This window comes from Oreochromis niloticus, linkage group LG19 (genome assembly GCF_001858045.2).
Source record: "Oreochromis niloticus isolate F11D_XX linkage group LG19, O_niloticus_UMD_NMBU, whole genome shotgun sequence".
In the NCBI taxonomy this organism is placed as follows: Eukaryota; Metazoa; Chordata; class Actinopteri; order Cichliformes; family Cichlidae; genus Oreochromis; species Oreochromis niloticus.
In genome coordinates, this window is record NC_031983.2 from 20,024,169 (window position 1) to 20,038,935 (window position 14,767).

The window sequence follows — 14,767 nt, forward strand, 5'->3', positions numbered from 1 at the left end:
GAAATATTCAGTGATGTGCAAACGTGTGAAGATTAAAGTTACATGCGTGCGGCTTTGAATGCGCTTTGCATGCTTTCCCTCAGCGTTTGATTGTTGGGAGGGTCACTCACATCCTGGAGCTGTGAACTCCTTCAGCCCCACTTTCACTTCCTGACACTGACAATACAGCAAGGGTTAGAGGTGATGGCATGAAAGCACGGGAACGACTCAAGGTTAAATTCTCCCGATTAAATCACTCCCCTGTGACAAATACTATGTGGGTACGCAGAAGCCCTAAAAATGGCAGGTCATTCAGCACTAATCAAATAGAAGTCTCTCAGATCACCACACAATAGCAGGAAGGAGATTACTTTCAGATGCTGATGATCTGCTACCTGCACAGTACTTCTATCCAAAACTTCCTCACAGTGTTGGCCTATTGCTGCTTTCATTTGCTTTGCACAGTCTCTTACTTGCGACACATACAAGTGCACATGTGACATACAGCATATGTTTTAACAATAACCGCCTTATTTCCTTCAAGCAACACCCAAGCAATGCCAAGAGGATAACTGCAAACCAAGGTTCCTTAACTGACTTCACCTGCAGCTGTTTAACAGTTAGACACCAAGATAACTTATTTCTATCATAAAAGAGAGACAAAACAAAATTGCTTCATGGCTACATAAACCACAACACATGTTACCGCTGACTGTTTCCAGGGCCTTCATGTTGTCCTCGATTATCCCCACATTTGGGGAATTAAGTTGTAAAAATGCACTGATTAGTTGCTTCTTGGACACAATGATAGATTTATTGAGTTGTGAAATATGGATGAAGCTGAGGACATTGGGATTAAATGTCGTAAAGCTATTTTGAGTCATACAAAGAAAGACATTTTTAGGCACTATTTTGAACTAATTCAAAATTGCATATAGTTTTATATGGTTTAAGCATATACATACTTTTCTGTCTGTGATTGTGATCTTCTTTATTGTATCATAATATAACAGTACATGACTTTATTAGTAGCAAAAAAAATTTGAAGTGGGACAAAAAGGAGATTTTATTGAAAAAGGGAAGCAAGTTTTGACATTTCCGACACTGACTGAAGGCATCCCAAAGTTGCATGTGCAGCAGCTCCCTGCCCGTTTCTATCTAATAACAGTGACATCTTGAGGCTGTTGTAATCCTCCATACCTCCCTTCTGCTCCACCTACAGACGCCTGCACACTTTTCCTCCCCCTCTCTCTCTCTCTCTCTGTCCTACACAGAAGAAATGCAACAGAGCTGATCTGCCACTCTGAAGCCTTTTCTTGATCCTTAAGTTTTTTCTAGCAATTGGTGAATTCAGTCGTTGTGTGATATGGTCATGTCCATTTCTGTCCAGAGTCTGGGGCTCATCTTACTCGCAGCAGTCCTCCTCCAGACCATCGCGGTCGCCGTCAGTTTTATGTACTTCAACAAAGTCCTGAACACGGTAAGAAATGCGTTTGGTTTGCGTGGAACGCACGAGAGTGAGTGAGAGGCGTGAAACATGGTGTCCTGACATATTTCATGGGGACAAGCTAAGCTTACTAAGAACACAGATCTTCATTGTGGCATGCGGCTCATACCTGTGGAACAAGATAAGTATGATCGAGGACAGAGGAACTGCATATTAAAATATGAACTCCAAATGACCTGTGGACCGTGGACAGGCGGATATAGTCAGATAAACATTAAAACTGCTTTACCACTTTGATTTAATTCCCTCAGAAATAAAAAAGGAATAGAAATAAATGCGCTGGGAATATCTACTTCTTTAAAGAGAAATTTAAAAAGGTTATTTAGGTTACTCCTAAAAGTCCCGTAATAATCCCTGCGGGAATTTCTGCACCCAGCGCCGGACAATGAGAGCGGAGAAAGTTGGGGCGAGATAACATTAAACAATTGGAGGAAATGGGTTGTGACACCCTAAACCAACGCATTTCAGAGACGGGTAGACATTGTGACGAGCTGAAAACGCCTCTAAAATATCATAATCACGGGAATCACACACACGTCTGCGCTCAGACACACCTGTGGCGCAAGGACAGCCTGCTGACATTATGTTTTTCGTTGTAATGATGTTTCCAGCAAATTGTCAAGCACGCACATACACACGCAGTATGTCTTATGGTGATTACTGCAGACTTAAAGCTGTTAATTTTTTTTAAAGCCTTCTAAGCACTGTTGTTCACCTCATGGACCTGCATCCAAAGCAGGTATTTTGAAGCCAATGTGCGCAGTCCATGTATATCAGTGATGGTTATGCCACAGACACTTACACCGGCAGAAGATGTAACCTAATGCCCAGTGCCTCAACTTTTATATTTACAGATCAGTTAGTAGGTAAGAAGAATTTGCAAGTGTCTAATTAGTTTCACCCTGTTTTACCTGTTGTTTTACCCTCATAGATGCAGGAGAGTTTTTCCAGGAGCAGCATGTCCTGTCTTGTAAACCCAAATCTGAACTTCCTGGACGCGGCAGACAAGAAGAGCGACCCCTGCTGGCAGGTCACGCAACAGCTCCACTACTACTTAAAGAAGGTTTTTATTGACCTTTGTTCAGCTGAAATTTGATAGAGTTGGTTAGTTCTAATCTAACTATTTTGATTGTTCACTTTTGGAAGTCTCATCCTTAAAAGGGAAATCTGCCGTCACACCTGGGTTAAAGCAGACTGGGTACTGAGGGGTTCACGCTGGTGACTTCCTTGCTGATTCTGATTAGTTTAGTTTAGTGATTTTGTATTTGTTTGTATTTTACGTAACTGGTAATCTCTTTCACTTCCTCCTCTCTTATTATTCCTCTGTTTTGTTTTTGTCAGAAGATTGTTGAAAGATTCCAGATACCTACTCCTGAGAGAAGTAAGAACCATACCATTCAATGTCAATCACACTGTCATGCATGGCTTCTTACACTGAAAGTGTCCCGTGTGTATGTGTGTGTATTCTGTTTCATTTTTCACAGGGGTCTCTCTTCCCAAAGTTGGTGCACATGTGACTGGTGTTGTCTCATCAGCAGAGCCTCCAAATTCAGAGAGTGAGGATCATTTTATCAGTTACATTTGATTCTGAAATGCATAACAAACACCTGAAACGCATAATACGTGTGCACACTGCTTTACCTTTTCAAGGCCATAGGTTAGGAATTTTGCTTCCAGGCTCCTTTCAGATTTTGTTACCTCCTCACACCTACATGTCTGTCAGGGCTTGCATGTGTATAACCGCTCTCTCATACCCTGGAGTTTCCTATGGTGTCTTTTAGATGGGTTATTAGTCTTTGTCTGGGAAATGAAAAAGAAAAAGGCTCATATATTGCCTACATAGATACTTTGCAAGCATTGTATGCAATGGACTATAGATCCAGTGTACAGAGACCCGCTGAGAGGAACAGCATATAAAAGGAAAGCTTTGAAGCATGTGAAAGGAATTCACTTTAAAGGTACTATGTGTAGAATCACATTTGTACCTTCATTGTGACTCTTCAAAAAAGCAACTTTAAAAATGGCGAGCTCGTCTTCTTTTTTCAACCACAGTGGATGGATCTGCATGTATTTGATTAGGCAGGGACTTTTACGCCAGATGCAGTCCACCCAGCGACTTTTGCATGTTAGGTCGGCAAGGTGCATTAAAACCGGTGTGATCTTTATGTTAATAAATGTGCTGAACAACATCGCCGCAGTAAATAAGTGGGGAGGACGGGGAAACAGGCTAGGAGCATGCATTACTTTGTATTATTTTTTTCATTCTACCACTAGGGGGAGCCAGTCAAATATGTTCACATTCTAATTAACCTCTTGTCCTGATGTGGTGCTGGTGTCTGACTGATGCACGACTTATTTGACAGTCTAAGTTATTGAATAGTGGTTTAGTAGTTCTAGATTAGGCACAATGTTAGTGGGAAACATAATCCTTCCACAGTATGTAGCACCAACACATGACTGAACATTATTTTAATCTATTAGAGAAGCAGTTGTGGATAGCTGCTGGTCTGTGGGCACATCTGTAAACATTACTTACCCACTGTACATGTCATGAACATTTGTTTATAATCTGGTTAGCAGTTACTGTTTTAACAGTGTTTAACAAAACTCAGTCTTGAAGCTTTAAATGTTTTTCAGTGATTTTTCTATGCATATATACTATGTCTTACTTTCTGTATGCGCATGTGGCTGTTCCAGGTTTACGAAGCAGCAAGGGGTACCTGGGAGAGCGCATCAGAGAGTGGGAAGGCCAGAGAGGCCTGTCCTTCTTGCAGAACATAGAGCTGAGAGGAGGAGAGCTGCTGGTGCCCAGAGCAGGCCTCTACTACATCTACGCCCAGACCTACTTCAAACTCCCCTCCATGGGGGAGATGGACGGGGAAACAAGAGAGGAGCAAGGAGCTCAGCTTGTCCAGTATATCTACAAGAAGGTCAAAGCTTTTTTACTTATTAAAGGAGAACTGGTGGAGATGGTTAGCTATAGCTATAATTAGAAATTATACTATTAGTGTTTTAGCCAATAAATATTGTTTCATGATGTTCAAGTGAGAGATGGAATTAAAAAGGCAGCTGAACCTTTTAAACCAAGAAATCATTGACCATATTACATAGTTTTCTTCCAATATCTATATCTCTGTCCCTCTGTGGCATTTAATTAGTGTTGTGTCCTTTAAGGCTTCTTAAAGTACACACTTCCTTTTTCTTTCAAATACATTAAAGAACATTTAAAGCTCACAGCCTTCAAGTGTTAAGTTACTTTATTTGCTCTTGTTTGAGATGCATATATCTTTACAGGATTTCCTTTGAGCTTGAGTTGGTTTAAATAACCTCAGTGTCAATCAGGATAAAATGAAATGAAGTCAGTACAGCTACGTTTGCCTGTGAATTTAAACCGAAAGGTAGAACGCTTACAAATCAGTGAAATGTGCTGATATATAATGCCATGCTTTATTCATGTTTTTCTTTTCTTTTTTCTTCTTCTTTTTTTTTTTGGTGTGGCCCACAGATGAGTTCCTACACGGCACCCATCTTACTGATGAAATCGATTAGGAGTGTCTGCTGGCCTCGGGGTCAGGAGCCTGGCCTCTTCTCTCTGCATCAGGCGGGCACTGCCTTTCTACAGCCTGCAGATCGCCTCTTCATTACTGTTAGCAATGCTAGTGTCATAGAGATGGACGGTAGGGCAAACTACTTTGGGGCCTTCCTCGTGAGCTAAAAATAAGCATCCAGGACTGAAATTTTAAAAAGGCATGAGCAGAGGTGAAGCAGAATGTTGCTTGATAGCATAAGTGGCGGTCGGATGGAACAGGACTGGAAGAGAAGAAAAGACTGTAAGGGTGGCAAAAGGACTTCTTCGGGACCACGGGTCATGTATGACATTCCGGAAATAATGTCATCGAAATAAATCCATCAGTGGCCTTTTAATTGGTTGACCTAATGCAGGATATGAATTCCGTTTTCAAGCCTGAGAAACTTCATGGACGCTTGATGTACGGCAGAAAACATGGATTATGTTTTGCATTCGGATAGATAGAGGTGCACTTCAAGCCATACAATAGATACAGATTTAAATGTCACGCGTGAATGCCCTCTATTGAAGCAATCCGTTTTGCCTGCAGGTGAAACAGTTCCCAACTGAGTTATCAGTCACTGGAAAGGGCAGCGATGTTGGGCACATGAGAGGTCTTACATCAAAAATTCTGACAAGATTTTACATGTTGAATATTATGAATGAAGCTTCCTACTCGTTTATGTCATCTCTGTGCAATCTGAATGAATGTGGTATTAAAGAGATAAAGGGATTCTGAAGTTCTCAATGCCTTAACAAAAACACAGATGCATCTCAGAAGATGAGAACACCCTTTAGAATTACTACACCCAACAATAATCATGGGAAAAACTGACTTGACAGTCATGATCTGATAATCATTGATACCCTCTACAAAAGGGATAAGCCAGGATGTCATTCCTGTAAAAACTGGAGGTTCACAGAGTTTTGTAGTAAAGCCTATTGATAGAAAGTTTATTGTAAGGGAAAAGTGCGGTAGGGAAAACGGTGAAAAAACTTCACAAGTGTTTGACTGAGGCTGGAATCACGACATCAAGAGCCACTACATGCAGGTGTCTTCTGGAAAGATACTACAGCTTTCTCATTCCTAATATCAAATCACACTGGAATCAAAGGAACTTACCTGGGCTAAGTTGCTCAGTGGTCCAAAGTTTTCAGCTAAAAGTAAAATTTGCATTTTATTTGAAAATTAAGATCCTAAAGTGTGGAAAAACTTAAAATACAAAGTGCTCGAAGTCCACTCTAAACTTTATGCAGTCTGTGATGATTTGGGGTGTAAAGTGATCTAGTGGTGGTCTACCAGGTGATTTTAAAGCTCTTCATGGTTCAATCAAGCTTTATGGAGCTTCAGATTTCCATTTCCAGCAGGACTTCCCAGAGTTCCAAAGTGACTATAAAATAGTTTGCTGACCACGTCAGTACTGTGACTTATTCGTCAGCCAACTTACCTGACCCAAACCCCACAGGGGTATTGTTAGAAGGAAGAAGAGAAGGGTAGAAGATAGCATACCCAAGAGATGAGCTGAAGGCTCATATTAAAAGCAACCTGATCTTCAGGAACACCTCAGCAGTGACAAAAATGAATCCCTTCATTCACTGATGCAGCAAGTTTTAGTAGCAACCCGCACTATTAAAATAAATGACCATAAAAAGAATTTTCATGATATTCTAATATTTGAGATGTGTCAGATTATACTGTATTTGAAGTGTTTTCCAATACATTTTTACACTTTTATATGGAAATGAATACAAATCGTGATCCCCCACATACTTTATCACTACATGTATCCTGAAAACTACTGGATGGATTTCCAATCAATTTTAGTGGAGACTTCATGGTTAATTAAATTTTAAGACACAATACTGAAAAAGTAAAAAACTATTGTTTAATTCATGTTGTAGTACATGTTTCCATAATATGGCAGTGGATGTTTCAGCAATAATAATCACTCCCCAAACAAGAGTTTTTACACTTAAAAAAAAATCAATACCAAAAACAAAAACTTAATCAGGGTTCAAGTAATGCCCAAAAGAAATACATTTTGAAACAAACACACACACACAGACACACCCACACACACCCACAGACACACCCACACACACACAGAGGAAGATAGGTCATATTATAATCCGCCTTCTAATTTCTTGTCAATAAAGAACCACCAAGGTGTGTGGTTGGTCTTCAGTCTCTTTTTGGTCACTGGACTGGACTAACAAACATATTGTAGTTACAGGCGAGACAGTAAACACAAACGCGGACAACACAGCATGTTGAGTTACGGGAGGGCTTCATTGTGATTTAACCAAAAGGAAAGACAGTGGTACCAAATCTTAAACGCTTGGTATCAAAAATAGTCTCTGAGTTGGTCTCCAATCAGTCTGGACACTACAAGTGTGGGGGGAAAAATGCATGGACAGAGCATATTTGATCTTGTAAATGACGACCTATGGCTTCGGTTTATCTATACACACACAGAGTCATGTACAATCCCATAATCAAGCATAACAGAGTAACTGTTTTTGAAGACAGTCAGTTGAAGTCTAAAATGGCAATACTGTAAACAACTGTGTGCGCGCACTGGAGCTGGGAGGCTCCGTGTTGGTGCTCCTATTGCTATGCTAAGAACGGTTTTAGTTGTAATTTGGCCAATCAATCAGACTAAGTGCTCACAACCCAACAACCGCCTCCCCACTGACATTACAGTAAATCTCACCAGGCACATACACAAACACTTACACACACACACACTCACAAACTGTGGAACCAGCCAAGTGCTTTGACATTATCTTGCTGCCTGTACAATGCCTGCATCAGTCAAGTTCATTAAGACAAATTCGTTAACATCCGACAGTACTTGGATTGAGTGAATTAACGAGCTAGAAAAGGCATACAGTCTTGTGTGAGACATACGATCTACATATATAAGTCACAAGAGTCCTTCACAATTATGGTGTGAACACACAGAGGGTTAAAGATTAGTAAGGGCTGTCCTGACACAAATTATGTATTTCTAAAGCTTAAGGACTAATACTCAAACATGAAAAATGCTGTAACCTTGATATGATGATGATGTAGTTGTTGTTGCACCATATGTAGGGGGTAGGGGGATTCACAGATACTCGAATACTTGTGAGTGTACACACAAACAAAACCTGTGATACGTTTCTATTGCCTCTTAGAGAATGTCTGTGGTCTATGAATGAAAAGAAGCACCTGTGATGTACAGAACAGCCTAAGAACCGAGTTTAAGTGTTAACTAGAGACAGGCAACAATAAACACTGGCACACAGGCACAATACAGGAGGCTTTGGCACACCCATGCTAGTCGTACTACTCAGCATTTTCTGACACAGAAGGAAAGCAGATTACAGGACAGGACAGACCCATAGCTGCCTTAGATTTCCTTCCCCTTAATGGGGTAGGTACACGTTTTCTGACAGACAATGATCAGCTGTCACATTCTATCAGCACCATGCTGTCTATTTTTGGAGTCCCAGCCTCTCATCCGATCAGCAACTCGAGGCTCTCCTCATAGTTGGGCTCTTGTGGGGGGCTGGGGGACAGGAAAGCTGTCGAAACGGGGGTCCCTGTTGCGGTGGCAACATTGAGGAGGGTGTTTGCACGGATGCTGGTGGTTGCCGGGTTGCGGAGGGCGGCGGCTGCTGTGATGCTGGTGAGGTTGATACCAAGCGTGAGCCGCGTCTGTTCTAAGGCCTTCTCTGGCACTGCAAAGGCCTCGAGCTTTTTCTCACCATTGGCCATGTAGGAGTTCTGGCAACCTCGACAGATGCAGTCCAAGCATGCCTGAGAAAGATCAGAGAAAACAGACAACAGTGTTACTCTAGCTACACAGGGCTAGCGTGGCACAAAAGATGCAAAGCTCTCACTTTCTGATACTGTCACAAAAGAATACAAAAACCTGACTTTACTAGGTTTGAATATCACTGTATTTACATTTAAAATGCAAAAATACATTAACATTAAAGTTATTCTTTGGGTTAAAAACAAAAATACTAAAACATAGTTGTCATATGTTTACAGTAACACATTATAAAATAGCAGCATGAATAATCTACACAAACTCATATAATGACAGCATTACACTTTAAGCGTATAATGTGCTCATTTAATAGATTAATGGTTTTACCTTGCGGTTTGAATAACAGGGACAACGCTGTCCCCTGCAGGTCAACACAGACGGATTCTGAGTGGCTCTTCCACATTTACAGCCCTTCTTCTCCACTGGCTTCTTATATGGAGGCCTCGCAGGTGCTTGAGGTACCAGGCAGCCTGCCATCAACCGCTGGTCTTTGCTTCTTTCCTTTGTCTTGGAAGCTCCACCAGTGCGAGCCTTGACATGTGGCTTCTTAGGGCTTGGCTCCGGATGTTTCCTGGCACCTTTATTGTGGTTCGGCGCAGGTCGACTGGGCTTAGGAGGTGCTCCGTTGGGAAGCGATGAGTATGTGTGTGCTGGTACTGTTAGGGAAGGCGTGGGTGGCTGTGTGTGCAGTGTGTGAGAGGGATTAGGAGTGTGTGAGTTTGAGGAAGAGCCCTGCAGGATAGAAGCAATCGGAAGAGGTTTCACTTTTTCCCTGTCACTCTCTGAATGAGATCGTTTACGGTTAAGGCGGACTGGTGGGGGCTTGGAGGCTGAAGGAGGGTCAAAGGAAGATGTATATGTGTGAGCACCATGGCCTGCCACTGTATTAGTCCTGCCTGTTTGAATCTGTGTGTAGTTGTGAGCTGCATCCAGCTGTATGTACATCTGAGTGTGTGCTCTGTCCGTAGCTGTGTGTGTGTGAGTATGTGTCCTAACCGGCTGTGTATGAAGAGAGTCTCGACCAGGTTGAAGGGGATCCAATGTCTGTAACACCTCTTCCACACTGAGGAGCAACACCTCCCCCTCCTCCACCTCCCTGCTACTTGAATCCCCATCCCTGAGTGAGCACACAGTGCCTGGTGTTGGGGCTAAACGTCCAGTGGTCAGACTCAGTTCCAATCCTCCACAACCGGTATTGGATACAGACAGGCCTGCCTGTGGCTGCTCCTCTACCAGCTCACATACCTCCAGCTCAGGAGAAGAGGGATCTACGTCCTCCAGCACGTCTCCATTGCATTCCTGTGGTCCATTGAAACAGGGAGGATCAGAGGAAGAGCTCTGAGGTACAGCTGAGAGCTCTGCAGGAACAGGTGGTGCCTCTGTGGGGGTAAGGGACTCAGGAGCCAAGGGATTCACATCTTCGTGCACTAGACTTGGGTCTTCCATCTCGTCTTTGTGCGACAATAGCACCTCTTCTAGCAAGGCCATTACCTCTGGAGACCCTCCTACATGGTTGCTGACACACGACAGCAACGGTGAATGAATTACATAGAAGCAGAGCTTCCTGTAACACTGTACCAGTAAAGAGAGCTGTTTGTTCTCCTGGAAGGAGGAGTAGTCCTTACAACGACTGCATGATGGCCTTATCTGCATTTTCTGGCCTTTACAGCCCAAGCAGACATAATGCTGACACTCTGGATGTGTCTGAGAAATTGGATCCTGAAGCAGTTTACCTGAGAGAAAAATGAGAAAAAAATCCACCTGTTTAGTACCTTTGAACAAAGGCACAGTTACTATGGCACAGTATATAGCTGTCCATGAGTCATTTATACTCCGCTCCACCTCAAGTAATCATAGCTTTATAGAAACAGCTGTATTCTCAATGAGCTACAATAACTATTTCTTAATTATCAATTATCGATTATCATTCTTACAGATACACTTGTTATCTGTAAGTACAACTATAGCATAGTGGATTACAAATTCACTTGGCAAGCAAAAGGTCCCCAGTTCAATTCCAGCTGGAAAGACAAATCCCTTTGGGGTTGGGTCAGGAAAGGCACCGACCTTGCCAAATTAAACATATGACAAGGGAGCAGCATAAGCATATATTATTATATCCTATGATTATATATCACTACCACAATATCACAGAGATGGAAAATATCCTGCTCTGTCTGATCAACAGTCAAGGACCCAAAAACAATCCAGTCAAAGTGAAATGAATCAGAGAAAGCTGCAATTCATCAAGGTGAAAAACCCAGAACAGGTGCTTAATTGATTAAGTTAATAACAAAATATTTGATAAAAAGTTCAGTTAATGAACTTTTACCAATTTATCAACAACTTATTCGGAATCTACATACCAACTGAACTAGCCAGAACCATATCTGTACCAAACCTTTTTGTTAATAAGCAAATAAGAACCAAATGGGCTTAGCAGAAACATTATGGATCTTTATTGCTTACATAACCAAACATGTAATTCTGACTGAATATTTCACAGGAGAATTAAGCATAGCAAAACCACTGTCAAATAATAGGGAAAGGTCAAAAATGTTGTCGCGCATAGCTCTGTCAATATTGCCCGTCTCCTCAGTGCAAGCTGTGTCAGCTCAAATCTTCCACTAGCTAAGCGGGCTGGTAAATAAAGCATGAATAAGAAACACATGGCTCTGCAGCAGGCACAACAACGGAGCAGTCATCTGTCTTGTCGAGAGGACGGATGACTGGTGCTCCAGCCTCGGTTGCCAAGGAGACCACGGCGACAAGAGCGACAAATCGTGTCACAACTGCTGCGATCACACGCACGCCCACGGTCACTTCAGTCAATATTAATGGTAATTATTTTTTAATGCAATTCAGCCAATGTATGGCTCAAAACTGAATACAGTGTCGCAAATAACATAAAAGCTGCACTGAAAGTGTGTTGTGTTGCTATAATATTCTCAAATCACTTACCACAGACAAGACATGCGAGGGACTTTCGGAAGAAGGGCAGTAGTTTGTACATCTCTGCGAAGGAATGAGGCTGCCGCGGGTCGCACTGCAGCACGGCCCGGCTGGCAGACACGTAGAGAGCGGTTGCATTAACCGGGTTCATGGCGATGTGCTCTGCAGCCTCAGGGAAACACGGTCCGAGGAAGGAAAAAAAAAAATCCAGCGGCTCGTCACAACGTAAAGGGAGCCCAGCCTCAGGGTGATGGAGGGGATGTAAATTGGTCTAGCGACGCAACAATCAGTCACTCCAGTGTGCCAATAGAGATGTTAATCATGAATCAGTAATATATGCAATATGAAACAACGACCATGGTGAGGCGGTTATCGCTAAACGCGCACGTTAGCTAGCTTGGCAGGGGGCTACCTAAGGTTAGCATCACCGGTTCGCAGTCATTACATTTAACCAGCGAACTCTTTCATATCACAGTTACAGTTCCTGTTAATTCGGACCTATTAGAGTTATAATTATACTCATCTCCAACAAAGTCTAAGGGCAAACGCTGACTCGAATGAGCAAATCACCCATAATTAAAAGGTTAGCATTACGTAGCTAACGTTAGCTTACTGCATCAGCCGGACGTTTTGCAGAAAAGATCATCGATGATAGCCATAGAGCCAATCTACTCTACAACCCAGTCTCCTCGTCGATGTTTAACTGAGAAACGGACTGACGAGATCATGAATTCGCCGGGTCAGAAATCCGTTAACAGATTCCAGGCGCGCACTTGATGTAAACAAAGCTAACCAGCTAGCGTTAGCATGGCTAGTCGATTTAGCTAGCGAAGAGTCAACCGTATCACTAACCCCCCTGGGTGGCTTTATACGTCGCACGTAGGAGCAAAATGCGACCGGCTAAGAAAAATTCTGCAATTTTGGTACGTTTTGCTGTAATGCTCGGGGAGAGGTGACCGAAACATAGCTAACTTGCCGTTTTGCAAATGCATCAATCATTCGATTTTCCACTTTTCCTCGCATCAACCCCTCTCGACAGGCATGATCATCACGCGAGATTTCCACTAGTTACCGTGGTTACCGCAGCGCCTTTCCCGTGTCCTCCATCGCTTTATTCCTCACTATAACGATTATAATTGGTCATAAACTACGTAGCAACACGCTACTTAAAATGTATTTTTATTTTAATAAGAGGCTGGAAAAACTTCCTTAAGCACGGGTCTACTTTATGCATAACAATTTACATTTTGGGGAATTTTACCAGTTTTTTCGTATATATATAGAATACATTTTTAATTCGCAAATAAACGCTGATTCATAGGCATTATTATTGTATTACAAATTACATGTAAGAGGGTTAAAATTAGAGTAACCGGGTTCTCAAGTTAACATGACTGAATGGATATATTAGTTCTGTCATTACTGTTTTCTCAGAAAAAAAAAGATACCGTCACTGGATTGTATCTTTGGACACTGGAGAAATATAATTACAAAAATAAAAGAAGGAAACTAAAAATAAATGTATCCTCTTTTGATAATACGGGTAACAGGGTTGCATTGGTTAGAGTGTCAGACTCAGTCGAGTCAGAAAAGATATAGCTAAAAATACAAAATATGTCAAAGATGACTGACCTTTGGTACACCCGTGGTGTTAGCACAAGACTCATGTCAAATTACTTCTTCTTTGTCGTGCCATCTTACTGTTTTGTCTCCTCGTTTTACGGGAATGCGCTTATGTTGAGGTGCACAAGGCGCAGAGCATATGCAGATGTTAAAAAAAAATGTATGTAACTGTTCGAAGAGATATGTATTAGCAAAATAAAAACAAAAAAAAAGGTGGACTTACAACTTATTTTAACTGTTATACTTGACATGCAATTTGGCGATCATGAGGTTGTGGGTAAGAGAAAAATGCCACTTTGTATTTAAATCGTATTTTGCTTTTTTTTAAAACTACGTTTAGGGCAGGTATAATTTTTCATGTATTTTGTGAATTCATTATTTTCAAATTTGTGGTTGGGAAATTAATAACCCTGCAATTGTAGAGTGACAGCGCTAAAGCTGGCAGGAAGGTCTGCTTTACAATATAAACTCAGGCCATAATGTCCCTGTAACATGACATCAGAGCGGGCAGAGCTCCTGCCTACCAGCTGTTGCGAGGACTTTCTGTTTTCTGATTGGCTGCACGAGCTCGCCCCCCTTTCGCTATTGGTCAAAATCTCATCATTTGATTCCCCGCCCGCTGTTGTCCTAGAACTTGCAGAAAATAATGACCGCCTACATTACTTTCCCAGGTTGAGCAAAGTGTATAAAACACGACAAAGAAAAATCAGCTCACAGCTGCAGTAGATGAAGTGAAAAATTTGCACACAAATGGGGATTTAAACTGAAATAACTAAACCAAAAATCCTCAAGTCATCTGTTTTTCAAGGCAGCAGAAGATCACAAAAATTTCCCTATTTGGGGCATGGACAGCATTTGAGCAAGTACAGACATCTATGTGTCATATGATTTGGTATAGCGGGCTATATAAATAAGCTGACAACAAATGTCAAAATATCAAATATATACTTTATTCTGGGGTTTCAGGGATACACGTGGAAATAGTGGGAAAAAAGCTTTTAATAAGCCATTCTCTACTGCTCATCCAGGTCAGGATTGCAGCTGGGCTGGAGTCTATCTCAGCTGTTGTGGGGCAAAGGATTTAAGGATTTATAGGGTTTTTATTGTATTTCCAGCACATGTATTGTCATGAGCTGAAATTAAAATTTGCAATCATGTCAGGTTTTTCTTTTTATTATTTTAAATAGGAAATATTAAGTACAAATAAGACATAAAACAAACATGTGAAGAGGGTAGTGCAAAGACACAAGTGATTTATCATATCTGTTACCTCTGGCTGTAGCAGAGACTACAGAGCACCGGCAAAGTTTAAAAGCC

The 14,767-nt window shown here is 41.7% G+C and overlaps 2 protein-coding genes across 3 annotated transcripts; one reads left to right on the top strand and one right to left on the bottom strand.

The window, feature by feature from the left end:
* Positions 1-1,234: 1,234 nt before the first annotated feature.
* On the top strand, positions 1,235-5,787 carry LOC100691526 (tumor necrosis factor ligand superfamily member 10). 2 transcript variants are annotated; one of them, XM_019348466.1, is made up of 6 exons: positions 1,235-1,459; positions 2,418-2,549; positions 2,828-2,867; positions 2,971-3,042; positions 4,184-4,416; positions 4,992-5,787. In XM_019348466.1, exons 1-6 carry the CDS (start codon positions 1,346-1,348, stop codon positions 5,199-5,201), a joined length of 801 nt encoding a protein of 266 aa, XP_019204011.1. In that variant the 5' UTR covers positions 1,235-1,345; the 3' UTR covers positions 5,202-5,787. The 2 variants fall into 2 exon arrangements, with proteins under 2 accessions (XP_019204011.1, XP_019204012.1); XM_019348467.1 differs by having other exon boundaries at positions 2,831-2,867.
* Positions 5,788-6,918: 1,131 nt separating this feature from the next.
* On the bottom strand, positions 6,919-12,938 carry msl2a (MSL complex subunit 2a). The gene is made up of 3 exons (XM_003443015.5): positions 11,837-12,938; positions 9,203-10,608; positions 6,919-8,859 (listed from the first exon to the last, which is right to left on the bottom strand). The coding sequence occupies exons 1-3, from the start codon at positions 11,976-11,978 to the stop codon at positions 8,557-8,559; spliced, it is 1,851 nt and encodes a 616-aa protein (XP_003443063.1). The 5' UTR covers positions 11,979-12,938; the 3' UTR covers positions 6,919-8,556.
* Positions 12,939-14,767: the final 1,829 nt, after the last annotated feature.

Excerpts from the sequence above, each read along its gene's own strand:
- LOC100691526 (XM_019348466.1), top strand. The coding sequence starts at position 1,346 with ATGGTCATGTCCATTTCTGTCCAGAGTCTGGGGCTCATCTTACTCGCA. Across the intron at positions 2,550-2,827 it reads TCCACTACTACTTAAAGAAG|AAGATTGTTGAAAGATTCCA; the intron begins GTTTTTATTGAC and ends TGTTTTTGTCAG. Across the intron at positions 2,868-2,970 it reads GATACCTACTCCTGAGAGAA|GGGTCTCTCTTCCCAAAGTT; the intron begins GTAAGAACCATA and ends CATTTTTCACAG.
- msl2a (XM_003443015.5), bottom strand. The coding sequence starts at position 11,978 with ATGAACCCGGTTAATGCAACCGCTCTCTACGTGTCTGCCAGCCGGGCC. Across the intron at positions 10,609-11,836 it reads CCTCGCATGTCTTGTCTGTG|GTAAACTGCTTCAGGATCCA; the intron begins GTAAGTGATTTG and ends TTTTTCTCTCAG. Across the intron at positions 8,860-9,202 it reads CCTGTTATTCAAACCGCAAG|GCATGCTTGGACTGCATCTG; the intron begins GTAAAACCATTA and ends GATCTTTCTCAG.